Here is a 27,759-nt window from a genome sequence, read left to right as displayed (position 1 = left end):
AAATAACCTTCTTTATAAACATCTTGAAAATAAATAAAGACAACACACACCGGGATTACCCAGACCTGAAATCTAGATAACGTAAAGAGCTTATTTACTGTTAGATGCCTCCTCCATTTCTCCTCAAGTCATGCTCATCTTCTCACCTCTCACCTGAGTAGCATGTACCAAATTTGGTCAACTGTCATCTATTTCCAGCTTCACATCCTTTCCTAGATGTCCCCCGAGCACCAAGTGCCTCAGGCACCAAGGGCTGAAGGTCCCCTGCAGCTGATGACTGAACTTCCTCCATGATTCTGCACTTGACACAATTCTGCTGTAGCACTGCGTGAGCAGAGATTCTTTGGGTGGGAAGCAACAGAAGTGAACCCTGGCTGACATGGACAGAAAGAGCACCAGTGACGGGAACTAGGACATTCAGACAACGGAAAAAAACAAAACCCACTCCAGTACCTGACAAGATGAAGCAAGAATAATAAAAACTCAGAGAGAGAAATTGGGTTCAACCTAAAAATTCGGAAAGTAACAGTCAGCCACTGGCTTTTACCTCAACCTCAGACCAAAATGGTGATCCTGCCTCTCAGAATCTCAGAATGAGACTGTCTCTGAGAGCTGTCTCCCCTGTCTTATATTCCTCTCTAGGGCTGGGATTAAAGGCACGCACCACCCAATTTCTAAGGCAACTAGGGTGGCCTTACCTAGGGTGGGATTAAAGGTGTGTGCCATTATGGCTACTGGGATTAAAGCTGTGTGTTACCATAATCTGGTCTGTAAGGCTGACCAGTGAGGCTGTTTTACTCTCAGATCTTTAGTCAGTCTTTATTTATTAAAATACATTTGAAATGCCACTACATTGTCGAAAAAATAAAAAGGCTATAACTAATATAAGAAAACTATATACAATAAGTACAATAATTATGTATAATATATACAGGCAAAACATACGTAAACAATGTCTAGGCCATTTGCATTTGACAAATTCAGAGAAAACATTTCATATCTATCCTATCTTGGTGAGTCCAAAGTCTTATACCCAATTTACTTTCTATCATAACTTGCTTTTTGTGTCTGGTAAGCTGTAACTATAGCTATCTAATCTTCAACCCCTCAGAGAACCAAGAAAGAAATAATATTAACTGAGTAAGCAGAAAGTGCAAGCAAGTGCCTTCCAAAAAATGTAATGACAGAAACAGCTCACTGCCTGGACAGTCACCCAAAGTTCCTCTGCAACGTTGGGCTATCTATCTTCAGCTTACAGGCCTAGCATATTTGACAAGACTTTTCTGTGAAGCAGGATATTTTGTGTCCTGCTTGTCTGATTAGGATAACATAATGTCAGCAGTTGAGGCATGGGCATTTTCTTGCCCAGTGGTTTATTTTTTCCACAAAGAAAGTAAACTCCATGTGGAGTGTCTTTGATGCCCATTGTCTTCTCTGAAGTAGATTGGTGCTTCGGGGAGCAGACACGTCTCATTGTCATAAAAAATACGTAGGTTATTAAAACATCTTCAATGCATATTCTTTAGATCTCTGAAGTGTTTGAAGATGACCTATCTATCTAAATTACATTTTTGTTTTACCTTGAAAACATACCTAACGTGACTACAAGTTTGTTTATACTAAGTGACTAACTATTAACCTTTATTTCTTTATTATCCTAAACAGTTGGTAAAAATAATTTTCAAGGACTAGAAATTTGAATTAAATTGTTAAATGAGCTGTATAGGTACAATACCTTGAAAAAAATTTAGAAATGTATGTACAATATGCTTTAACGAAATTAATCTCAAATTTGTTTCAATATACAAAATTTGTATATAATATTAAAAAGTAAAACCAATGTAAAACTTTTAAAACTAATAGTTCCTTTTAAAAATTGATTCAGTAATCTACCTTTATAATTTATCATATTTATATCCCCTTTTATCTTTTTCTTTTTTCGAAAGTAGATCTCCGAGCCTATAAAATTTACACCCCAAACCCAACCCTATAACAGTGATGATAAACCCCTTACAACAAATTGGCAAGGTAACCCAGTATAACAAATAGAGTCCCTAAATCCAGTAACGGTGTTGGAGACAGCACCTATTCCAGCTGTTGAGAGTCACATCAGAGGTCCAAGCTTCACATCTATAACATAAATGAAAAGAGAAGTATAATTGCTACATGATAATAGCACACTGGTGCTATGGCCTCTGAATTCAGGCAGTGAAAGAGAAACATAATGAAAGAACTAGGCACCAGAGCTCAGAAGGGGACAAGAAACTGGTGCAGTAATTCATAGAGCTAAGTGACTTCTAGGCAGTGTGGTATGGATGGAGATGGGTGGCTGTTGGAGAATATTATTTTCAGGTGTGTGTCTTTTATTTATGCTGCACTTGTTTAATGCTGTGAAGCTGTGTTACCGTGCCTACCCCAAACACCTGATGATCCTAATAAAGAGATGAATGACCAATAGTGAGGCAGGAGCAAAGGTAGGCAGGGTTAGCATGCAGGAGAACAAGGAGAGAACACCAGGGCCCAACCACCCAGCCACCCCGCCAGCCATGGAGTAAGAAGGATAGTAAAGTATAGAGAAATAGAGAAAGATAAAAGCCCAGAGGCAAAAAGTAGATGGGATAACTTAACTTAGAAAAGTGGGCAATTTCAATGGAAGAATGGATAAAAAAATGTGACATATTTATACATTTACTACTCAGTGGTAAAAAACAATGACATCTTGAAATTTGTAAGCAAATGAATGGAACTAGAAGACACTATCCCAAGTGAGGGCACCCAGATCATAAAAGATGAATATGGTATGTTTTCACTAATAAGTGGATAGTAGCTATAAACAAATGGTATCGAGCCTATAGTTCACGATCCTAGAGAAGCTAAGAAACAAGATGAACCTTAAGAAAAACATATATAGATTCAATTTGAAAGTTGAAACAGACAGGATTGCCTGACATAATGAGAACATAGGGGTGGGGAAAGAACGGACAGGAGAAGTGGGAGAAGAGGGCGAAAGAGGAGGGAAAAGGAGAACTTGAGGGAACGGGATAGTCAAGATGGAGGAAGGACAGAGATGAGAGCAAGGAAAGAGATTTTTATACATGTGATAGCCATTATGAGGCTAGTAAGAAACTGATGGAAACAGAGGCAGAGACCAGCATCGGAGCACTGGACTGAGCTCCCAAAGTTCAGTTGACGAGTGGGACGAGTGAGAATATGAGCAAAGATGTCAAGACCATGACGGGTTCACCCACTGAAACAGTCTACCTGAGTTAATGGGAGCTCACCAACACCAGCTGGACTGGGAAAGGACAAGCATAGGACCAAACTAATCCCTCTGAATGTTCTTGACAGTTGCATGGCTGGGGCAGACTGAGGGGCAACTGGCAGTGGCACCAGGATTTATCCCTACTGCTTGTACTGGTATTTTGGGAACCTATTCTCTTTGGATGGATACCTTGCTCAGCCTCGATATGGTAGGGAGGGACTTGGACCTTCCCCAGAGCAATGTGACTTCTGATGAGTGGATGGGGGATGAGGTCAGAGAGTAAGAGAAGGGAATGAGAGAAAGGGAGGGAGTGGAAACTTGGATTGGTATGTATAGAAAAAAAAAGATTGTTTTCTTTATTGTTTCAAAGAAAAGTTGACAAGAATCAAGTCAAGCTAAGGTCGGGCAGTCATTAGTAAGAATAAGCCACAGTGTATGGTTTATTTGGGGACCGGGTGGTAGACCCCTCAAAAAGCCAAGACTGTAAAACATCGTACAACACATAGACAGTTTACATCTATGAAAAATAAAGTGATTAATAATAATAATAATCACGACACCCTCAGGTGCAATTGTCTCTGAAGCAAAGGTCTTTTCAACATCCCAATCCCTTATATGGCAGCCTCCCTGGGCGACATTTCTTGCCATGTCAATGGTCAACTGAGTCATTCTTTAGTTGATCTTCAGGATGGGCTCTGCTTATATAGCTGGGGGTTGAAACCCTTTTTGTCTCTTTCAGCTGAACCTACAGCCGGGTTCTGTGGCCCCACCCTGACTCTGTTCAGTTGTGTATTAATGCTCCAGTTCTCTCTGGGCCCTGATCAGTGGGTCTCCATCATGGCTGCCCACAGCTTTCGTGGACATTTTCATGGTTCTGCATCTCACTGTGGTGTCCTCTGGCTGTTGAGTAAAGTCATACAGATGAAAGAGGGAAGAATGAGAAAGGAAAGGCTACAGAAAAAATAACTTTGAAAAGGAAAGTGTGCTCCCAAGTGTCACCTCTCTGGATGTGAACTTTGTCTTGAGTCTTAACTAGTCCCTGACTGTAGTGTGAAAGCCTTTACCTCCCAACACACCTGTTCCCACCAGGAAAAACATCACAGCTGCCCCCATTGCCATTTGATAAGACACTGAGATATTTAGATTTTCAGAAATGATTCTAAAATTCCATAAGTATAGGATTTTCGAGTTTCCACAGTAGTATGAAGATCTAGTGTCACTTGGTGTCCTTCTGTGGGACTGTGGATTGGGATGTAATGGGGTCCCTACAAGTCCAGCTCCTGGGATCCCTCTCAGGGTTCAATAAAGATACCACAATAAGCTAAAAGGTGTCTAGAATTATAAAGGGTAAGAAATTTACTTACAATAGGATGTCTGTCCATGTTTTTTTATTCTTTTCTTTTTTCATCCCTCTTCCTCCTTGTTCTAATCCTTACAAACATTCCCAGTCACATGTACCCTTATAAAAAACAATTTCCCAGGCTTATCAGGCTCCAGGACTGGAATTCTGTTGCCCATAAAAATCAGAGAAGAGTTTTCTCTCACACAGACACATAAACACATGCACACACATACACACGGACACACACACACACACATACACAGAGAGACAGAGAGAGACAGAGGGAGAGAGATAGATCTGTGGCTGGCAGCTCTATGGTGGGAGTGGCTAGTATATGTCCAGTGAACTTGGACATGTTAGTTAGAAATGGAGAATGTTAGTTAGAAAGGAATTAAATCATCAGGGAATTCTAGAGGGGAAGTGTAGAAGGAGCTGCAGGCTGCGTTCCTGCCACCCAGCTCACGGCCACCTGGCTAGCTTATGCCCCAAAATAACGACACACAAACTGTATTCATATAAACACTGCTTGGCCCATTTCTATTAATGTGTGTAGCACCACGAGGTGCGCTTACTGGGAAGATTCTAGCCTACGTCCATCCTGGGTCTGAGCTTCATCGTGTCTGCCCTGGAGAGCAGCGGCATGGCATCTGAGCTCACTTCCTCTTCCTCCCAGCATTCTGTTCTGTTTACTCCACCCACCTATATTCTAACCTATCAAGCCAAGCAGTTTCTTTATTAATTAACCAAGGACCTTCCTCCATCAGGGAAGGATATTTTTAAGTGGTTAGTAAAGAGCTAAAAGTTTTATTTTCAGTAAAATTATGAATTGGGCTTAAGAGTAAAACACTTAAAGCAGTAAATTTCATGAATTATAGTCACCAGTAAACTGAGGTGAAAGTGAGCATCAAGAGTTAGGAATCTTTTAAGTGGTGAAATGAAGAGCAGCAGCTTGGATAGGCAGTGATTCTGTTTTGTTGGAGATGTGTGGATATCTTAAATGGAATGCTCTCCTGAACCCTAAGCACTGACCAAGTGCCTGCTGATAAAGATAACTGTAGGAAGGCAGATCCGCGTTTACCTAGGAGAGAGGAATGAAGGCCTGGCAGTGGGAAACTGTTTTCATGAAACAGTTCTGAATCATGGGAATTAATTCCCAAATATATAACAGAAAAGGAGTCAGGTACAGAGAAAATCTACAGAAGAAGACAGCCACTTTATTCACACAGCAATAACAATAAAAAGCCTTGCCTTTTGGTTTAACCTTTATCAGAGCCCTTGGTTCTGATAAGTCACTCGAGAATGACGGTTGAGCACTTAGCTATTGTACAATGTTGCGGCATGTAACAGGGATGCCATCAAGTGCCAAAGACATACATGTGGGATGGTGCCAATCTGGATGTTATGGTCAGTTGGTCCCTGGAGTCCAGCCTTGCTTGATGTTCTTTCTGTTAGGAGAAAAGGAGAACTATTCGACAGTCATTGGGCTTAGAGACAAGAGATTTGTCCAGGCATTGGACTTTGACCCCAAGTACTGTGGAAGCCAAGAAGAGAACAGGGGAGTCTGCTGTGGAGAATGCTGGTGCTTCTGAGAGAAAGCAATAATGATGGTTCTAGGTTGCATCACAGGAGCTGGAGGCATAAGAAACCCATGCAGGTAGATACCCAGATGCCAGACTTGGTGAATGCAGCAGCACGGCTGTCTGCATATACAGACTCCAGGATGAGGGCTGTGCAGACATGGAGGAAGAGGAGGAGGAAATGTTCTGCTGGAGAGAGTAATTGGACAGGGCAGGGTCATTTAGAGGGTGATCTATGGAAGTTCCCACAATCTCTCATGTCAGGTCTTTCATGCTGAAATCCACAGAGAACTCACAACAAAATTGTTATGGATTGAGATGGGCTTGGGTTGTGGAACTAGGTTGAACCACTTTTTACCTCTCTCTGTCCCCTAAAATGTGAGTGGACACTGGCTAACTATAGAAACACGCTTAAGATTGCACTGATGCTCCTTGGAGAGGCAAGGACATGTCAGGAGGACATTGAGATGACAACGCCATAGAACTAACTGTACTTCCCTGCTCATGTCCATGCCATTAGTGCTCTCATTACGTTGACACATGTTTCTATAAATCTGAGGTTACATAATCTCTACCTCCTTTTTTTTGTTGTTTTTTGATTTTTTAAGACAGGGTTTCGCTGTAGTTTTAGAACCTGTCCTGGAACTCCCTCTTGTAGACCAGTCTGGCCTCAAACTCACAATGTAGTGGCTGGAGACATGAATATATGAGATAAAATATTTAAAAGTCACTTTGGACTTTTGCCAAGCCCTGATTGGACCGCTGCATGTGACATCACATGGATTCTATGTGAGGTAAGTTAGACATCAGCCAATAGAAGGGCACCACCTAAGATTGGGATTTGTCCCTGTTCTTCAGAGAAGCAGTTGGGTCTGCGGGGTGAGCAGTTGGATTCAGTTGTTTCTCCTAGATTTGGACTTTTCAAAACCTGGAGGATCTCAACGTAGTGAGACTATCTCCCAGGATTCATTCATTTGGTATCTATTTATTCATTTATTTACCTCAATGGTTTTCGCTTTGGTTTTACTTGAAGTTCTTTTTTTCTCATTTCACCCAATTTTCTCTTTATTAACGTCTTTTCTTTATCATTTTCCTCATGTTTTGTGTGATTTACATATTTAGTGTACATATTAACTGGTTTTGATGAGGAATTTGACCATGACTTCCTGTATCTGCCTGTATTGCATTTTGATCATATTTACCTGCTCTATTTCACTTACCCATCCTTTGAGTGTGACAAGAACTTCCAAATGGAGAAAGGTTGTTCCCCCTGCTTCTTCATAACCCCTAGGAAACAAAATGTGACCCTTGTGTTTGTAAAACTGGAATATTTGAGGTAACACTTTCTCTAGTCCCAAGTTTTCCCTCAAAAGGCATTTCATTCATTTGATGTCTGATTATTGGAATTACCTATAATGTTGTATGTATTCTATACCATGTGTCAGGTGTGTGTGAAGACATCTTGAACATAAAGTATGGTCTTCTTAATGTGGTATTAAACTTGGTGTGATAATGAGAGATAATTCTTAATTCTCATTAAGAATTATCTCTCATTAAGTATTTTCTAATCTGTGTTATTCAATTACATTATGATACTGTGCTCTTTTTAAGTTTTATTTACTTGGTTTGAAAATAAGGGTAATGCATCTTTTATGAAAAAATTTGAAAATATTCCTTCCCTCATGTTGATAGGCTACTGAAATATTTGGAGAACATTGCTATTTAAGTTAAGATTATAGAATCCACCAGTGAATTGTCTTGGTCACTGAAAAGTCTTTCATAATGCTCAATTATTTCATAGTGTTTTGTCTAGCTTTATTTCCTAGACTTATTTTTGTTTTGATTTATTATTTCACTCCTTTCTGGATGTATTTTCTGTTTTCAGCAGGTCAGAGAGAAAATGGCCAGAGGTTATAGAAAGACAGTGTAGCTAGGGCATATCTTCCCTTGAGACAAAACGTTGTAATGATTGACACTCAGTGGGTATCTGAAGTTCTTTTCCAACCCAACAAAGTATGTCTCCATGAATTTCAAGGTTTCTATGACAAAGGGAGTTGCTGCAATATCAGGAAACAGACTTGGTTAATATGAGACCTAAGCTATATGTCAGAGAATGGGATCTGGAATTTAGGCTACTTGAAAAGCTCATTGATTTTATTCAGGGGTGGGTGAGAGCAATATGGTCAATGTGTGACTGTGACAGCAATGAGTCTATCTTGACTCCTGGGAGAGTAACGGGTGGGTTGGGGATGGATAGCAGCCCTCTCTGCTAAGGGCATTTGTCTTTAGGGGCAAGAATGTAAACTGAAATATTTTTTCAAAAAACAACTGTGTTTTTATTTTTAACTGAGCTTTGATTGGTCTATTGCATGTGACATCACAAGGAGTTCTTGATATTAGCCAATAAAAGGCACTTCCTGTACTGGTTTTGTTTGTACTTCAGAGAATCAGTTGGTTGGTGGGAGAGCAGTTGGACTCCATTTGTTCTCATATACTTGGTCTTTTCCCCAACCTGTTGTAACTGGACATAGTGAGTTTGTCTCCCAATTTTCAGTTTAGGCTTTTGGTATTTGGCATTTAATTATATATTTACATTATTGGTTTGGATTTTAATTTTTTTCTATAAGTCCTTTTTCTTCATTTCAACATATTTTCCTTTTATCAACTTCTTTTCTTGGTCATTTTTGTCTACCTTCTTCTGTTTTTTTTTATAAATTTAGTGATATACATTAACTCTATAGGATGAGGAATTTGATAATGATTTTGATATCTGTCTGTGCTCTATTTTAATCATGTTTATCTGCTATATTTCACTTCCCCACCCACTGAATTTGACAAGTACTTCCCATTATACAAAGGCTCCTTTCCTTCCTGCTCATGTTTTGTGGGAAACAAAATCTACGGGAAACTTTTGTTTGTAGAATTGACTTGTTTGTGGAATTGATATATTTCTAATAACTTTCTCTAGTTCCAAGCTTTTTCCTCAACTAGGCATTTCATTCTATTGATGTCTGATTACAGGACTTAGTGTGCTATGCTCTTTGACAATTTGTACCTGTGGACTGATCCTTAGTGTTCCTGATTAAAGACATCTTGATCATGAAGTACGAACTTATTAATATGGTGTTGAACTGATGTGAGCTATCTATTACTCTCATTTAGGATTTTCCAGACTGTCAGTCAAGGACATTGCCTGATACTAGAATGTTTTTCAAATATCTTATATGGATTGAGAATTAGAATAATCCTTCCATGTGAAAAGAGTTTGAAAATGTCCCTTCCTTGGTTTTCTGGACTATGGAACCACATGTGGCGCACTGCTGTTGTTGAGATTGTAGAAGATGATTTCCAGTTTGTTTATTTATATACTGGGATTAGGTTTGTTGCTTTATATTTATGCTTTTCCCTTTTGCATTTCATTTATTCTTCCTTCCTACAGTACATTCTGACTGTATCATCGTCTCTCTTCACTCCTCCCAGTTGTCCCCAACCCTCTTTCTCTGCCTGATTCACTGTTCCTCAGTTTCCCTTAAGAAAAGAGCAGGCTCCCTAGGGATAGCAACTGAACATGGCACAACAAGAAACATTAAGATTATATTATTTTTTTTTGCTTTTTTCCAGGGGTATTTTATTCTTATATTATCTCTTTCATCATTCACTATTACCCAATTTGATTTTTAAAAAGTCAGTCTTTTATTTCCCTCTGGTTTATTTTTTCTTGTGTAAAACACATTTTACTATTTATTAGAAATAATTATATACTACATATTGCATACTACATGATATATACATAAATTATATGGCATGCTACATGTTATATAATATTTATTATATAATTATGGTACTGTAATTATATGATATATAGTATACAATGTTAGGTGTAATATATGTGCTATATATTATAATACTCATAAACACTGTCTATAATAATATATGTTAATTATATTATAATATATAAGTGTACTAGTTTAAAGAATTTATTATACCTTATAATCACAATTATATAATAAGTATAATATATATTTCACTAATATATATAATTTATATATCTTACAAATGAGCAATTGAATGATTCAGATTCCACACATGCCTACCTGTACTTTGATCATATTTCCCTGCACTATTTTGGTTTCCCCATTACATCTTTATGACATACACTATGACTTTACAAAAGCTCAATCCCTACCTTCCTCATGACCCAGAAGAGATCGAAGAGACAAAGGAGATCCTACATCTGTTTGTGGACCAGCTTTGTTTCAGGGAAAACTATACCTAGTGTTAGCTCTTTGCTTATAACACAACCGTTCACTATTCCCTGTGCTGAGTGTGGACCCCAGAGTTTCCGTCTATGCTGTGGTGTTGATCAATTAGTTTGTTACAAATGTTACTTCAGCTCCTGGGTGAGGCCATTCTGACCCTTTAGTGTGTTGCTGAGATGGATGTGCAGTATCAAGGAATCTCATTAAAGAGTCCACATCTGGGCTGGAGAGAGGGCTCAGCGGTTAAGAGCATTGCCTGCTTTTCCAAAGGTCCTGAGTTCAATTCCCAGCAACCACATGGTGGCTCACAACCATCTGTAATGAGGTCTGGTGTCCTATTCTGACCTGCAGGGATACACACAGACAGAACATTGTACACATAATAAATAAATAAATAAATAAATAAATAAATAAATAAATAAATAAATAAATATTTTTTAAAAAAGAGTCCAGATCTGTGTTCATCAAGGAGAGGAGCCTCCACTTGCTCTGTTCATTGAGTTATTTGATTGTAGAATCAGGGTAACACTGGCATGGGGTGAGTTCCATGTCTTCCTTTGCTTTCTCTTTCTGGAAGTATATTCTATAAACGTGGTCTTCATTCTTCTGGAAAGTTCTGAATGATTCAGGGATTCCATGAGATTGGTCTCTGCTGTGTTTGGAGCTGTTTTGATGACACTCCAAACCTGTTCATTATGCCTGATGTGTTTACGAGCTTTCATGGTATCTTAATTCAATATTCACACGTCTAAAATTTCCTTACATATTTTCTAAATTCCAGGTGTATAAAACGGTAAAATCACTGAAAGGCCTTCTGGACTATAGTTCTATCAGTTACAACATCGATTTTCTTTTAATGTAATTTGTATCTGCTCTCTCCTGATCAGTTGTTGTGAGGGGTTTGCATTGTGGCACAGTTTTGAAAACAACCAGCTCATTCCTTCAGCAATCTCAGGATTTTCCTGTGCCCACTTCACTGATTCCAACTTGGAACTTTCCATTGATTCTTCATCTACTGCTTTGGGCTTGAGCTCCTCGTATGTTTATATCACTGAATAGCATCACTAGGTGGCTTAGAATATCTAGATTTCACAAGAGAGAACTGAAAGTTATAAACATCCATCCTAAAACTGAATGGATTATTTTGTTTGTTTGTTTATTTGTTTGTTTTTAGCATTGTGTGACTCTGAAATTTCCCACAAGATAAAGTGGTTGAAATTGGTCAAAACACCATGGCCACCAACATGGAAGAGGACACTCTTGAAGAGGATTTCAAGATCTTACTATCCCTAGGTTGTGGTGCGTTCGGGGAGGTGAAGCTGGCCTGCCACCTGCCCACTCAAACACGAGTGGCTGTCAAGGTCCTCGAGAAAAACACCAACAGTGTGGCTGACATCAGCACTGAAGTGAACATCCTTCAGTCTGTAGAACACAGGAACATTGTTCGATTTTTCCACATGATCGACACACTGACAACCACTTACCTGATCATGGAGTATGTGGCAGGAGAAGATCTGACAAGCTGCCTCAGGGCGCTGGGCTGTCTAAAGGAGGAGGAGGCTAGAGCGATTTTCCGGCAGGTTGTGTCAGCAGTGCACTTCCTCCACCAGAGACGCATCGCACATCGAGACATTAAATTAGAAAACATCCTAGTCGATGCAGCAGGAAATGCAAAGCTTTGTGACTTTGGTATGGCAATTGAAGTCACAGAGGGGCAGATGTTGGAGGAGATCTGTGGCTCCTTGCACTATTGGGCCCCAGAGATCTTGGCAAGGAAACCGTACGATGGACTGGCAGGTGACATGTGGAGCCTGGGCATCGTCCTATACACCCTGGTCACAGGGCATTTTCCATACGTAGAAACCACCATGGAAGCTATGCACAGGCTCATCACCACCACCATGTGTCCCATTCCTTACCATTTATCAAAACCCTGCCATATTATAATTGCGGGATTACTCATGGTCCCCACCTTGTGTAGAATAACAATATGCCAGCTTGTGGAACGACCATGGCTGGGCCCCATTCAAGAGCATGTACCACCAGCCACTAAGGAACTCCTTCCCAGGGTCGTGGAGACTATGTGTACTATCGGCTATACCTGTGAAGAGATTGTTTCTTCCCTAAAGCACAGGGAGCCAAATAATGTAATAGCCACCATGAATATCATCAAATACCAACTGAGCTGTGGAGATAGCCATATGCTGAATAAGACCTGGTTAAATGTGACCCATGCAGCTCCCCTTAGCCTCCCAGCCGCCTTGATGAGGGGAGCTACTGAACCAGGTGGAGATAGCCATATGCTGAATAAGACCTGGTTAAATGTGACCCATGCAGCTCCCCTTAGCCTCCCATCCTCCTTGATGAGGAGAGCTACTGAACCAGGTGGAGATAGCCATATGCTGAATAAGACCTGGTTAAATGTGACCCATGCAGCTCCCCTTAGCCTCCCAGCCGCCTTGATGAGGAGAGCTACTGAACCAGGTGGAGATAGCCATATGCTGAATAAGACCTGGTTAAATGTGACCCATGCAGCTCCCCTTAGCCTCCCAGCCGCCTTGATGAGGAGAGCTACTGAACCAGGTGGAGATAGCCATATGCTGAATAAGACCTGGTTAAATGTGACCCATGCAGCTCCCCTTAGCCTCCCAGCCGCCTTGAAGAGGAGAGCTAGTGAACCAGCTCTTTCTGCTGGGGAGAGGCAGTTGCACAAAGAGGGTTTGGGAGAAAGTTTCAGGAGGTGCAGAAGCTGTACCATGCTCAAGGGATCCTGCAGCATGGAGGTGGTGCCGTGTTCAGGTAATGCAGACCCAGAAAAAGATGCCTTTATGGCTGATGTCATCAACTCTACTCCAGAGAACACTGCAGTCAACAGGAATTCAGCTGACAGTCAGCCTGGCAATCTCTGCTACCCAGAATCAACTCTGGATGGAACATTCACTGGGTTTGTGAACCTGGGCTTCACAGAGGAACCATCCACGGGGCAAGGCATCTCCAGTGACCAGTCCCAGGCGGCACCCACAACATCTGGATCCAGGCCATTCCGGGGCTGGAAACTGGTGAGGAAGAGAATTTCCCAGGCACTGAGAGCACTGTGCTGCTGCTGCTGCTGCTGCCTGACCACACCATGGTGAGTCCTGGATCCTTGTGTCAGGGGCTTCACAGAAAAGAGAGGACAGTGGAGACCTACGTGGAGTGCAGGTGGTTTGGTCACCCAGAAGGATTCCTCCCTTGTATTTTCACAGTGTCGTTTCAATATCATTTATAAATGACAAGTTGAACCCACATAGAAGGCACAGAGATTAAGATGTCTTCCTGTTCATGTAAATACCCACAATGCTGAGCCTGAAGCAGATAGCATAGCATGTGGACCACAGGGTGGGAAGGAAGGGAGGGGATTTTGGGTAAAGAGGACAAAGCTTCAGAATGGAGGAATTGGAAGGGGAACTATGGCACCCAACATTTCTCTGTCACAGTTACTAACAGGGGTGCTTTCTTGTCTCTTTCTGCTTTGCAGTGTGGAAATTGAAATGGCCTAATAGAATTCCAGCCCTGGTGAGGAGTGACTGCTAATGAAGGAAGTCAGGACAGATCTCCAGAGTGCCAGTCCCTCCAACCCAGGGCCACAGACTCCTGCATCCATCCTCCAGCTACTGGGAATCAACTGTGATTTTGCTTCTCCTTCAGCTTCTTCCAGCTCCAGCACTGCTGCTGTACAAAGAGCTGGTCATAGGCACAGCTTCCCGAGGACCCTCTACCTCCCTAGCTTTGGTTGTGCTTGTGAGGCCACTCACATTGCATGTAAAACAGCTGACTCTATAACCAGGCATGCCTTTATACCAATCTGGGCTGCTCTCATCTCGATAACTCTAACCTCTCCACCTTAATCTGTGACTGTGTTCTGGAAAGGACAGCGAGACCTGTGTGAGTCTCTGGAGGAGGGAGATGGGTGAAAGGAGATAAAGGGGACGAACTGGGAAACAGGATGGAGACAGGAAAAGGGGAAATGAGAGTTGGTGTAGAGTAAGGAATACAGTCTGTCCTGAGGAACTTCTATCAACAAATGACATGAAAGAGATGGGTGTGCTGACCTGATACAGGGGCCCTGGAAAAGCTAGAGCAGGGAGAAACCTCCCCTGAAGAGCATAGAGGGAACAACCAGCCATGAGCATCAGAGGGCCTTCTTGAGGTTTCCAGCATTGTCAAGGCACACAAGTAGGATGCTGCCTTGGAAATTTCAGTCTGATCTTTTCTACTGAGCTAGGGTGTGTCAGGAGAAAAGGGAGGCCTATTGGTCAGTGGATTTCCATCTTCCTCAGTGCTGAGAATCTCCTCTCTGTCAAAGTCACTAGAGAGGGACTTTGATTATTCCCTTGGGTTTTTTTTTTTTTGAGAGGGAGTGCGATGACCTGTTTGAAACACTGTCTTGGTGTGTAACTGAAGGATCAGGTCAGATGCTGTGTCCTGTGATGATATGTCAGGGCTACAGGTTCTGGTGTCCATCTTCCCGCTATAGAGTCTCAGTTCCACCTCCCTGCTGCCCTGCACTGTTGGTGGGCATCTCTGCATAGTCACATGCAGCATCAACACTGAAGGCCTCCCTCCCTTGTCTCATGGATCCTGTCGGACCAGGCTTCACCAGCATCTAATAGCCGGCCTCTGTCGATAGGACAGGCTTGCACACAGGATTCAGGCTTCAGTCCTTTGTGATCTCTCCATCACCCTCAAATTGCTCTCTGACTGTCTTTAGGAAGAACTGCAGGAAGCATAAAAGCAGTGGGGAAGAGGAGATAATGGGGGAGGACCAGGGGAAAAGGAGGTGGAGAGGATAAAGAGGAAGTGAGAGGACCTGCAGAGAGAGGGCTAGTGTCTGTCCCGAGGCACTAACCTGGAAATGAATCAGGAGAAAAGAAGGTTTTGCTGGGTAGGGTCTTGAAGAAGTAAGACCAGGAACAAATGTCTCCTGCAGCACAGAGTAGGAACTCTGGTTTCTTGCCTCCTTGAGGAGGAAAGTCTCTGCTCTGAAGGTTTTGGCATGTGTCAAGGTAGAAAAGTGTAAGGCGGTCTTGGAAAGGCCTTCTTGACTGGGGCTACTGATGAAGGTAGGACAGAACGGTGCTCCATCATAATTGGAGTCCTCCCCTGGTCCTGTCTGACATGGCCTATGGCAGGTCTGGTGACATCTGTGTCTTTGTTCTCACAGGCTCCTTCATCCAGGCTTTCCATGTTGCCTCCCATTGCCTGATCCAGGAATCTGGCATCATTTTCCCTTCTCATGGAGGGATTTATAACCTACATTAGACCTCACATTACCATTGTTCTGCTCCATCGTGGGAATGTAAGTACGTCATGCCAGGTCTGATGTGAGTTCTGTCTTCACAAGGCCAGCAGCCAGGGGACGTCTCTATGACCAATGCCCGCCACAGGGGTCATGTGCACAAGGAGATCTTGGTCATCATAGAGCCCCTGATGACAGCCGGTGGTGGAGTTTGAAGATGGTGAGTGTGGGGTCTGAACTGTTTTTCAGGACACCTTCCAGGTAGGGAGCAGCTCGCTGAGCTGCCAAGGGGAACTGAACTCAACGGGTAATCCAGGGCCATATCTATGCACATCATCCCCTGAAGGTAAGATTGATTGCAGTAAGTATCTGTTTGTGGTAAAAGATGAGTTTCTGAAGCCTGGTCCTGATGTCGTGAAGAAAAGGATCCCATGAGGTGGCCTCTGCCAACACCCCTAACACAGAGAGAAAGTTACCATTGACTCGCTTGACTGAAGAGCAATGGGAGGCGGAGAGACTGTGGAGGTGTGGCAAGGGAGGAACCATCTCTCTGTGGTACTTGGCATCCGGCTTCCATCCTGACCATCTGACCTTTTAGCTAACACTGGTGCATAGTGAAGACTTGGCCTGATCTTCAGCCCAGCAGGACAGCAGCCATCTTGTGATGTCACGTACGTTCTATTACCCTGACAATCTGGTGAGTCCCACGCACACGGAACAAGAAGCAGAGGATTAGGGGGTGAGAGCAACTTTAATTAATGGGCATCAGCTGGGGTCAGGTCTTGTTTCTGTTGCTTATCAGTGAAGCCAGGGCTGTGAAATGGTTGAGGGTTCTGTTGAATTCTGGAAATGAGATAGGGAAATTTCCTGAATCCACATTTTATATTTTATGTTTTGAGACTGGATCTCACAATATAGTCCTGGATATCCTGAGACTCTCTATGAAGAGCACGCAGATCTCAAACTCGTAGAGATCGACCATGTACCCCTGCCTCCTGAGGGCAGCACTACAGATGCACATTGCCATGCCTGGCTTCAACAGCTGTATGGTGTCAATGGTAAGTTCCTCCAAACAGCTGTATGGCGTCTATGGTAAGTTCCTCCAAACAGCTGTATGGCGTCTATGGTAAGTTCCTCCAAACAGCTGTATGGCGTCAATGGTAAGTTCCTTGAAACAGCTGATGCAGAATCGTACCAGTTCTGTGCTTTTTTCGTCTTGACAGGGTCAGGACTGAACTGAAGGTTTTTTCATCCACGATGGACTAGGAACAGGGTGCAAAGATCTAACATAACCTTCGGAATAGAAGTCTATGTCCAGCATGAACAGACACCTGGAGGTAAGAAGTGCCATCAGGAGTTCTTCTGTGGACACAAGGCAGTGGGCTGGGGACATGTGCCATTGCTGATACGTCCTTGGGAACAAGGCATAGAGTATTAAGTCTATGCACCAACCGTGTTTTTACAGAATCTCCACCTGAATCTTGGCACAAGTCATATGACTTCAAACTGACCAATCAGCAGGGTCCAGATTGGTTTCCTGGTGTGATTGAGTTCTCTCCATTTGGGCCCTGAGAACAAGTCTCAAGGTTTGTCACTGTGACACTGGGCTCCTGTCTTGGGATTTTGAAGTCAGAGATTTAACTCTATGGACACCAGTGCTAGAGGCAGTGCAAGAAGCCACAAATCCTAGAAAGAAGCTTCCAGTCCTCCTCATCCAACACAGATAGAGTCCACTTGGCTGCTGGCTTTCCCTACTGGACTTGGTCATGGATGCCCCATGATTTCTTTACTGGGTTTGGGTTGGTTTTTCGACCATTGAACCTTCTTCTTTCTTGCTGTCTAGTGGGGATCTCAGAGCTGCCGGAGCCCTGATACAGAACAACTCGGACTCTGCAGCACACACTGGACTCTGTGAGGGTAGAGGTGATCATTCCCCTCCCCATTGTGTGCGATCCCTGGGGGACCACTGTCCAATTCTGTGTCCTCAGTGTTCTGTCATTCATGTTCCATCTCCTACAGACCTCCAGATTTTCCATATGACAGAAGAGAGATCTCTTTTGCTTTGGGGACTTGCTTGTCTCACATAATGGAGCCTTATTAAGAAACATGCATTCTCAAAAGGTCAAAATTTGACTTTTGCTGCTGAGCATGTGCCCTTTCCCCATATCTTCAGATAGTTATGTCATCAATTTTTTCACCAGTTTTTCATATTTGAAACAGTCATGTGTCTTTTGCAATTGTCCCATTAACTTGTTTCCCTGTATGGGTGTAAATTTCCAAATCTGACATCAGAATCTCCAGTCCCACAGCTCTCCCTGCTTCTAAGTAAAGTGACATAGTTGAGCTGGAGATGGAACCAGAGGGTGAGAGACAGAGGCTGCAGAGGCAGCAGGAAAGAGTTTGCAGAGGGAGGAATGTGGACGGGATGGAAGAGACAGAGGGGAGGAGCCATGGGGAGAGGGAAGCTCAGTGGGTAAGGAGAGTGGAGACTGAGAGCTGCATGTTTCAGTTCCCTTAGAACCCCTCTCACGGGTCCTTATTGTTTAAAGTGATAAGCTCTGGACATCAGGAGACACCGGAAGGAGACTGCAAGCGTGGCCTGAGACTCAGAAGTAGGAGCATTGGAGGAATTCCAGATGGCAGGGTGCCCACGTACCCAGTATAAAGGGTCTCTGTCCAACAGAAGAGGAGGTAAGCCATCTGCCACAGGTTTCTCCCCAGGACACCATAATTTTCAAGGGAAAATGTCCAGGGCTGGCCCATCACAGCATCCTTGACAGAGGGAAACTTGAGCCAATACCATGTCCAAGCTGCCCATGAATGTGCAGACCCTGTGGACCATTCTGCAAGGGAATATCTCAGCAGAACTCATTAATTTGTGTGCTTCTTCAGGTTTCTGGTTCTAGTGAAATGTTTCCCCACATGAGACAAGGGAGCTCCTTCCCCTCCTCCATCTGCCTCTGCTCCCTGCGGTTTTGTTGGCTGGATTTTTATCCTTGTTTCCTGGCCATCAGAAAAGACACAGTCACACTGTGTGCAGCTCTGGTTACCGTGTTTCTGAAGAAGCCTCACTGTAGGGAGTTTTATGAGAACTGTATTTTTCCCCTGACAGGCAAGTGACAGCCAACTGGAGGAAAATGGGCATCACTTTGGAATGCCGGGACTTTGCTCCACTTTGGAAGTGAGTAGGGCTTACCTAGACTAGGACACAGAGGCCAGCACTCTCACACCTACTTAATACCCAGGTCCCACTGGTCACAGGGGTCAGGCCTAGGCAGTCTTGTTGATCGTAGAGCTAGGACTTTCAGCTCAGCTGTCTGCTTGGTTGTCCTGCTGGGCTAATTGTCTAAAGTGTTGTCAGGTGCACCTGACAGCAGATCGCTGTTCCGTGCAGCGAAGGAAGGCCACTCTGAAGGGGTTGAAGGCCAAGGCTCATCTGTGGGCAGCACATGGCTGAAGGCATCACAAGACCACTATACACCAACCTGTGGTAGTTGAGATGTGTTTGGTTTCTGGTCTAAAGTTGACTCTACCTTATGCATTAGGAAGCTTAAAGCTGGCCAGAAATGCTTCCCTCAATCCCAAGGGAAAGTGGTCATTGAGCATGTGTTACAGAGGACGAGAAAGAGAATGAGAAACAACACGCAAGCCATGGCTTCAGAGGGATGTTGAGAAAACTTGGTGTAGGTAGCACATCTCTCTCCTCTGATCTTAAATCACTGGGGAGGTACAGTTTGAAACAAAGAAGATGAACATCTCACACAAGGGGATTATAATAACCACAGCACACGATATAGATGGCATTCACTCCACAGTGACTTAGTCTATGTTGAGTTCCACCGCCGGGAGCAGGATGGTTCACACATCGAGAAGGAAAACCAGCCCAGAGAAGTTGACCTGCTTCCTCCTTGGCAGTTGGCTGATCTGTTGATCAGTGAGTGACCACTAAGGCAAGTCAGTCCTGATGTACTTTACTGTCACCAGTGCCTGGGCAGAGACACTTGGGGACTGTGACCAGGTTATGGAATCTCAGAAGAGACAGCCCAAGTGGACCAGGGGCCCCAAGCCCATGTGATGGTCTCTAACAATGTGAATCTCAGAATGCAGACATGATATCCAAGAGGCCCAGTGAGTGTAATGTGCTCTTTTTATATTGCTGGCCACTAGAGGGAGCCCGTTGTGGTCTTTAGACTGTTACCTGAGCTCAGTCAGCTTATGATCAGGCTCACACATTTAACATCCCCCTTCCTCACTGTCTCCCTGATGGAGGCAACAGGAAGAGGTGCAGTCAACACCAGCTATTTGTACCCAGATCTCTGCACACACAATCCCAACATTGCTCAGTACTGTTTCCCTTGCAGTGGGGAAAACTGAGTCCCAGAGATGCTCATTGGCTTGCTCTTTGGACAGTGTGTGACTGGTTGGATCCCTGTTTTAATTCCTTGGCCCCAGATACGATGACCATTGTGGTAGCAGCCTGGGTCCCTTGCAGCCTCAGAGGTCAACCCCAGACCTCTCATTGACCGCCCTTCTCTCCTCAGATCTCCAGGATCTGTTGGACATGCTCTGGGACAAAGCTCATTGTCACCGTATGTGCATCCTGTGTCGTCTAGGCAAGTGTTGAATGAGATGGGGTACAGGAAGCACAGTGCCCAGATATAGACATGTTGCTGGGAACCTGCTTTTCCTCCCTGACCATAGAACCCTTTCACAGGACAGGAGCAGGGAAGTCAGGACAAACCAATCCCTGCAATCAGATCTCCTTTTAGGAAGGTCACATAAGAAAATCGACATTGACCCTGCCTCATTAGGCCCCAAATCCCACCAAAAAGAAAGCTGCCCTTTTCCAAAGTCCACAGGATAAGGACTGGTGAATGAATCTCTCTGCCAGCCTCATCCTTAGTTAAAATAAGGCTTCTCTTATAGGTGCTGGGCCACAAACTGAATCATGGACCCTGAAATTCCTCACCTGAGGATGAGCACACTGAGCATTAGTGACCTTGAATGTGGAGTCTGTCCTCACCTCTACGTCTCCCGGAAGATTGGCATGCCATTGCCTGAGCTCTTGAGGATCTCAGAGGCTCCACTGGACGTCATGAGAACACTCTGTGGAGGACAAAGAAATGGTTGCTCTTCCAACTTCCAACTACAGACAACCACCTGAATTACTGACAGGATTTGGAGAATCTACCAAAAGGGCCTCTTGGGAAAGCCTCCCAATGGTTAGATACTGTTGTATCCCTGCCCAACTTAGACCCCTCTGTATTTTGACACTGCAAAACATGACCTGTGCCTCTTTGTCCTCTCAGATAACCCAGAAACCCTGTGTGAGCAGGCTAAGAAAGGATCTCAGAAGGGCCTTGAGTAATGAATGTGTTTCTCTTTCTGACTGGATCTCCCAAGAAGGGAGCTCTGCCAGCTGTCAGACCCTGCTGAACAACCCCTGCCTCCCCCACACACAACCTCAGATACATTCCTAAATATTGGTTCATGAAGAAGGTCCATTCAACCACATACTAGCTGCTAGGTATCAGGCCCTACTGAGCAATCGAGTCCCTACACCTTGTATGTCTACCAAGGCATGGACCTTGAATGACACTCATTTAACCCCACTAAGTGTCTAGTTACCGGGCCATGGCCAATGATCTGCCAGTCTACCCTAAACATACTGCTATTATTTGGTACCTACAGGAAACCATCCTACCACACAAGTGACGTTCTCCAGTGTTAATTACCAGACCCTGTGATACCTCATGACATCAACTCATATAAATTTTAGGATATCAAACCTTGGTATCCAAACACTCAGGCCATGATAACTCCTACAATGGTAGCTGAAGGCCCTTGAAACACACACATTCCCCTAGGCAGCCTCACATATATGTCTAGGTATACATCCCTAGTGGTACCCGTGGATATCAGACCAACCACTGCCAATCCAGTATATTAACAGGCCTGGATGGACACTAATTCTACCCATTAGGTATGGGATGCTGCAGGACACCCCCTTTTACTGATCCTCATGGCAACACATTCTTATTCTTTATGTCTCTTGGACACCCTACCACCACAATGTCAAAGACATAGGGCAAGGTTTCAGATCCTGCTAGGTAAACCCTACCTGACAGCCACATTCTTATACACTGGATATCAGGTCTCCCTACGAATCCCCCACCTTCAGTTAACCCCATCCAATGGGTATTACGTGTTAGCTCCTGCCAGGGACTCCCTTAAGAATAGTCAAATACCCTACATATAAACAGATACACATAGGACTAGGGATCACGTTCTTTGATTCCCTCCGTTAACATCAAAGTCCCTGGATGTACAGTTAGTGCCAGTGTCTGCTAGGTCTACCTCCTAATAGAGTCTCAGGTACATGACTATGTGTCAGGTCCTTCTCTGAAATACCTCCGCTAGAGGAAAACTTCAAATACACATGCATGGCAAGGTGTCCTGTCATGCTAAGAGTCTCCTCCCCTATAGCCAGTTACACCCATATACATAAGGATGGTGTAAGCTTGCAGGCACCTACCTTACATGTTAACCCTACTCTCTCTCTGGCTCTTTCTCTCTCTGTCTCTCTCTCTCTCTGGCACACACACACACAAATAGAGATATTTAGAGAGAAGGAGAGAGGAGAGGCGAGAGAAAAGTAAGGGGAGGAGAGTGAGAGAGACAGAGATAGGAACAAAACTAGGGCTCATGTCCTACATGGTATCCCCACACTTACCTCAAAAGCCCCACCCACATACATGCATAGGTTTCTGGTCCTGAGAGTAATGCTGGCGTCTACAGTCAATGACAGAACACAGGGTGGGTGTCATGTCATGTCAGCTGTTCCTTCTGTCACAGCCTTTGCTCTGCCTGCACATTGGTCTTAGAGCATGCTAGATGTGCACTAACTTAAAACCAAAATTCAGAGAGACAGACACACAAACAGACATACATGCTCACATGTGTGCTTGGCTATGTTGTCCCTCCTGTTCTCTCAGGAACAGATGAAGCCTCACCAATCCACTCATGGCTATAACTCAAGTCCTACTAGTCCCTCCTGCCAAATCCACACACTCAGCTTTTCATGTAGGCTTTCCACATATCCACTCCTCCTCAGCCAAATCCCCATACATACACACACACACACACACACACACACACACACACACCCATGCACACACCATTATGTCTAAGAGTCATTGCTTGAAAACTCTCCCTTGGAGTGGCACACCTTGGTATGCTCCCTACAGTCAATGGCTTCCGTACATGCCTAGGTCTTGTGTCCACCTCATTTATTCCTCCTGTAAAGCAAATCTCCAAACATGCATGTAACGCTAGGAGTCACATCATGCTAGGTGTCTCTGCCCCTACATCCACTGTCACAGATACACATAGGTTGTGAAGGCTGTTCCTGGCCTTGTATTCAAAACCAACTCTCTCTACCTTCTTTCATTCTTTTCTTTTCCTCCCCCACTCTCTCTCTCTCACGCTAGGACCCTGGTATCTTTGTTAATTCTGTACCATATACCCAAAGGCAAACACCTCTTACACATAAAGCCCTACTAGGTGACACACACCCTCTAGCCAAACCATCTCATACATAAACAACCAAATGTCTGGTTCTTCTAGACATTGCCTCCCCACGGCAAAGGCCCTAATGCACACACAGGGCTATGTTTCAACTCCTGCTGATTACGATCTTCCCTACAGCCAAAGCTACACATGGAAGGATAGATGTCGCTTCCTGTTGGCCTCCCTTCCTTCCCCGCTGCTCTTTGTTCCTCCACGTTTTATTCTCACCTTAGAAGTTTGGGAGACAGAAAACCAGACGGTGAAATTTCCTGCCATAAGTCTCTCAACATCTAGGACCTGTCTCTTGAGATTTCCCACAGACATCCATTTACACAGAAAGATGTCTTTAAAACACAGAGGGTTAATTGCTGAGCATCTGATACTGGCTTGGGGTTTTGCAGCTGCTGGCAGGTTACAGGACCCATTTCTTAGTGCTGACTAATATGGGAGATCTAGGCCCACTGTGGGTGTCTCCACCCCTGTAAGCTGTCTTGAATTGTGTAAGAAAGCAGACAGACAGCCATGAAGAATGAACCACTAAACATCTGTCTCCTGCTCTTGAGTGAGTTCCTACCCTCACTTCCCTGATGATGGACTTTGAGCAGGACATGAGCGCCAAATAAAACTTTCTCCACCAGTGGGTTGTGCCATGATTTCTATCAGAAATAGATAGTTACTATAGCGGTATATTATTTGTGTTTAATAAACAAAGCTTGCCTGAAGATTAGAGGGCAAAGCACCACACTAGTCAGCCATATAAGCCAGGTTGTGGTGGCCCACACCTTTAGTCCCAGGAGTCAGGAGACAGAAGCAGAAGGACCTGTGTGATGTCAAGACCACCCCGGGCTACACAAGATTGAATTTGTCTAAAAGAGAAAGCCGGGTGATGGTGGTGCATGCCTTTAATCCCAGCACTCGGGAGGCAGAGGCAGGCGGATCTCTGTGAGTTCGAGACCAGCCTGGTGTACACAGAGAGTTCCAGGACAGCCAGGGATACATACACAGAAAATACAAAAACAAAACAAAACTGATGATGAGCGAGAACACCCAGGGGAGGGCTACAGAAGGCTGCGGTCATCCTTTGACTTGTCCAGCCTCTCGCTAACATTTCCCCTGCAGTTCTCTCCATGCTCCCAGCTCCTTGGAGAGCTACAACTGAGTGGCTGCAGAGAAGCCAGAAACTCTCCAAACCCACAGGCAACCTCTGTTCATATGTCTACTCCAGAGCATGCTGGGGAGCTTTCATTAGGGCTCAGGGAAAGCTCACTTACACAGGATAACTAAGCAACATGACAAAGGCTGGGAGTCCATTCAACACCCAGCTAAGCAGAGGCACACATGCACTGAGCAGTTCTCAACCCTTCTGTGGGAAGGGAGCGCCAAACAACTCTGTCACATGGGTCACATATCAGATCTCTTGCATATCAGACATTTACATTATGATTCATAACAGTAGCAAAATTACAGTTATGAAGTAGCAATAAAAATAATTTTATGGTGGGGGGGGTCACCACAACATGAAGAACTGTCTGGGCCGTGGTGGCACATACCTTTAATACCAGCACTTGGGAGACAAAGGCAGGCAGATCTCTGTGAGTTCTAAGCCAGTCTGGTCTACAGAGCTAGTTCCAGGACAGTCAGGAATACACAGAGAAATCCTGTCTCAACACCCCAACCCTCCCAAAAAAATGCTGGGTGGTGGTGGCGCACACCTTTAATCCCAGCACTCTCTGTGAATTTGAGGCCAGCCTGGTCTGCAAGAGCATTCCAAGACATTCCCCAAAGCGAGAGAAACCCTGTCTTGAAAAGCTAAAAACAAAACCAGAACAAAACTAAAAAACCCCCGAAAGAACTGCATTAAATTGAAGCATTAGGAGGGTTGAGAACCATTACCTTAAAGTTTTTGAGCCTTTTAAAATAGGAATTACTGGGCATGGTAGGGCATGCCTTTAATCCCAGCAATAGGGAGGCAGGTGAGAAAAAGGTAGGCAGATCTTTGTGAGTTTGAGATCAGCCTGGTCTACATAGTGTGTTTTAGTTCAGCCGGAGCTATATAGTGTGACCCTGTCTCAAAAATAAAATAAAGGAGCCAAGTGTGGTGGCGCATGCCTTTAATTCCAGCACTCCCAAAGTCAGACAGATCTCTGTGAGTTCAAGATCAGCCTGGTCTACAAAGCTAGTTCCAAAACAGCTAGGGCCATTACACAGAGAAGCCCTGTCTTAAAAACAAAAAACAAACAAAAAACCCCAGAAAACCCAAACAAACAAAATTAAATTAAATTAAATAGGGGTCTGGTAAGATGGCTCACTGGTTAAGAGGACCCAGGTTTAGTCCCTAGCACCTATATGGCTCACAGCTGCCTCCACTGCCTCAAAGTCTTGAGGTCCCAGGGTACCTGACACCCTCTTTTGATCTTAAAAAAAAAAAGAAAGAAAGAATAAAGAAAAGAAAGGAGTGGGTGGTGCTTTCTGAGGCAAGGTCTCACGTACCTCGAATGACCACTAGAGATGAGTTCCCCAAACTGACTATGTGTCTGCCTCCAATAACGTGATGGCTCAGCTCAGCATCTAGGACCCCAAGAAGGGCAAGAGTGGCTGCTCTCACCTGCAGTCTGGCCAAGATACTGGCTTTCTTGGAGTTGGAGGAGTAGCTCCTAGAACACGAGACACTGCAGAACCTCTTGGTCTTTGAGAAGAAAGCGTCTCTTGTGCCCACGATACCACACATCTCACAGACCGCTAGAAAGAGAAGCCGGCACGTGACTCCAGACATAAGTACTTCAAGTCAGACCAACCCATGGGCTCCTCAGAGTCCAGAGCACTGTGTCAACCATGTGAGTGAGAGGAGGAGGACAGCGCCTGTCGTTCTGTCAGGAGTGAGTCTCGCAACATGCTGCCTCTGCAGTCAGCCCCTCCAGCAGCTGCCACTCCATCTATCCACCTAAGATGGCAAGCGGTTCCTCCTGGGCCTGCAGCAAGAGCCAGTGCTAAGGGGCTGAAAACCCACACGAACACCTGCAGAACCTGGTGACAAGTTTTAGAGAGAGGACAGGGACAAGAGAGAGGTGCTGAAGTCACTTAGTATTTGTAGCTCTGTGTTCTCAGGGACAAGTGGACAAGCTGTGTTTCCCTTGACTTCACTGTAGGTCAAACGGTGCTGTGGCCTGGGCCCCAGTGACATGGGCATCTGAAGTGCTTAACCAGCTTCCCAGGGGACCCATCTGCAGCCAGGGTCATGAACCAGCCCCTGGCCCAGTGGCTCTCCCTAGTGATTCCTGCTAGTATTGAAATGCTCAGATTTTGAGAAGGGCGAAAGATGAAAAAATGGGGGGAGAAGTCAAGATGGTTGGAAGGAAACCGGACCTCATTGCCCAGGAGTGCAAGCATGAAGAAACAGGAGGGGCCGTCTGCAGATGGGAGCCTGCCTCTTTCCCAGGACACACTGCTCACACTCTGGAGTCCTGACACAGGGACTGGCAACCATCAAGATCCACCTCTTCGAGTCAACTGGCTTTCAGATGATCTTTGACCACTCCCTTCTGCCCACCTCCACGTCTGTCCGTCTGTCCGTCCTGACCCGAAGGTCACTATCCTGCATGTCTCCCTACAATGTGTGTTAACTTGTAGTCCATAAGCTGTTTGCAGGGCTGGAGAGATGGCTCAGAAGCTCAGAGCACCGGCTGCTCTTCCTGAGGTCCTGAGTTCAATTCCCAGCCACCACATGGTGGCTCACAGCCATCTATAATGAGATCTGGTGCCCACTTTTGGCCTGCAGGCATACATGGAGGCAGAACCCTGCATACATACTATATTTAAAAAAAGCTATGTGGGTCTCACCGCCCTCATGCCCAGGCGACTCACACTAAGGCAATGGCACCTACCAAGTGCTGAATAGATACAATAGACATGAGGTGTCAGAGAATTATACTAACTAGACTGCAGGACAGGGAATGACCCTCGAGGACAGTCCCTTAGATATCTGCATGGCTCTGCCCACATCACCTGCGTTCGCCCACAAGCTCCCGACTCCCCTCCATCTTTAAGGGCACTGTGAAGAAGTCACCTGGCTCAGAACCACTTCCATCCAGGGAGCGAGTGTTCCCAGGGCTGAACAATGCAGAGGTGAGGTGGGAAGCTCCCCGGCTTCCCGGTCTTCATTCTCTGCCTCACTCGACTCCTCCAGATAGGAGCTGCTCTCACTGCCCGCGCTGCTGTTGTAACTTCGGAAGCTGTCGTAGCCCCCGAAGAGTTCCAAGTCATCCTCCTCCTCTTCTTCCATTGGCTCTGAAGACGGCGTCTCCTAGAGGAAGATGGACATGTGCTTGGCCTGGGAAGAGAATCTGTAGACCTGCTAATCCACCTCGTGTGGGCTGGGAATTTGAACTTTGGTCTTCTGAAAGAGCAGTAAGAGTTTTTAATTGCTGAGCCATCTCTTCAGCTCCGTACAGGATTTTTTTTTAAATTTATTTATT

General features: G+C 44.6%; 1 protein-coding gene across 13 annotated transcripts; it reads right to left on the bottom strand.

Moving 5' to 3' along the window:
• Positions 1-148: 148 nt before the first annotated feature.
• LOC142843141 (lethal(3)malignant brain tumor-like protein 2) lies at positions 149-27,601 on the bottom strand. Of its 13 annotated transcripts, XR_012909582.1 has the most exons (5): positions 27,351-27,601; positions 25,893-26,026; positions 11,925-20,824; positions 5,979-6,069; positions 149-2,130 (listed from the first exon to the last, which is right to left on the bottom strand). XR_012909582.1 is itself a non-coding variant. In XM_075960060.1 (3 exons), exons 1-3 carry the CDS (start codon positions 27,564-27,566, stop codon positions 20,812-20,814), a joined length of 363 nt encoding a protein of 120 aa, XP_075816175.1. In that variant the 5' UTR covers positions 27,567-27,601; the 3' UTR covers positions 19,371-20,811. The 13 variants fall into 13 exon arrangements, 1 of the variants encoding a protein (XP_075816175.1); XR_012909584.1 differs by lacking the exon at positions 5,979-6,069; XR_012909578.1 differs by lacking the exon at positions 5,979-6,069 and having other exon boundaries at positions 20,742-20,824.
• Positions 27,602-27,759: the final 158 nt, after the last annotated feature.

The sequence above is a fragment of the Microtus pennsylvanicus genome, chromosome 2 (genome assembly GCF_037038515.1).
Source record: "Microtus pennsylvanicus isolate mMicPen1 chromosome 2, mMicPen1.hap1, whole genome shotgun sequence".
Taxonomy (NCBI): domain Eukaryota; kingdom Metazoa; phylum Chordata; class Mammalia; order Rodentia; family Cricetidae; genus Microtus; species Microtus pennsylvanicus.
The sequence above is the reverse complement of the archived record's forward strand: the minus strand, read 5'-3'. Positions and strand labels throughout refer to the sequence as shown.

Coding starts and splice junctions, on each gene's coding strand:
- LOC142843141 (XM_075960060.1), bottom strand. CDS start 27,566: ATGGAAGAAGAGGAGGAGGATGACTTGGAACTCTTCGGGGGCTACGAC. Junction 26,027..27,350: donor TGGAAGTGGTTCTGAGCCAG/GTGACTTCTTCA, acceptor TTCTCTTTCTAG/CGGTCTGTGAGATGTGTGGT.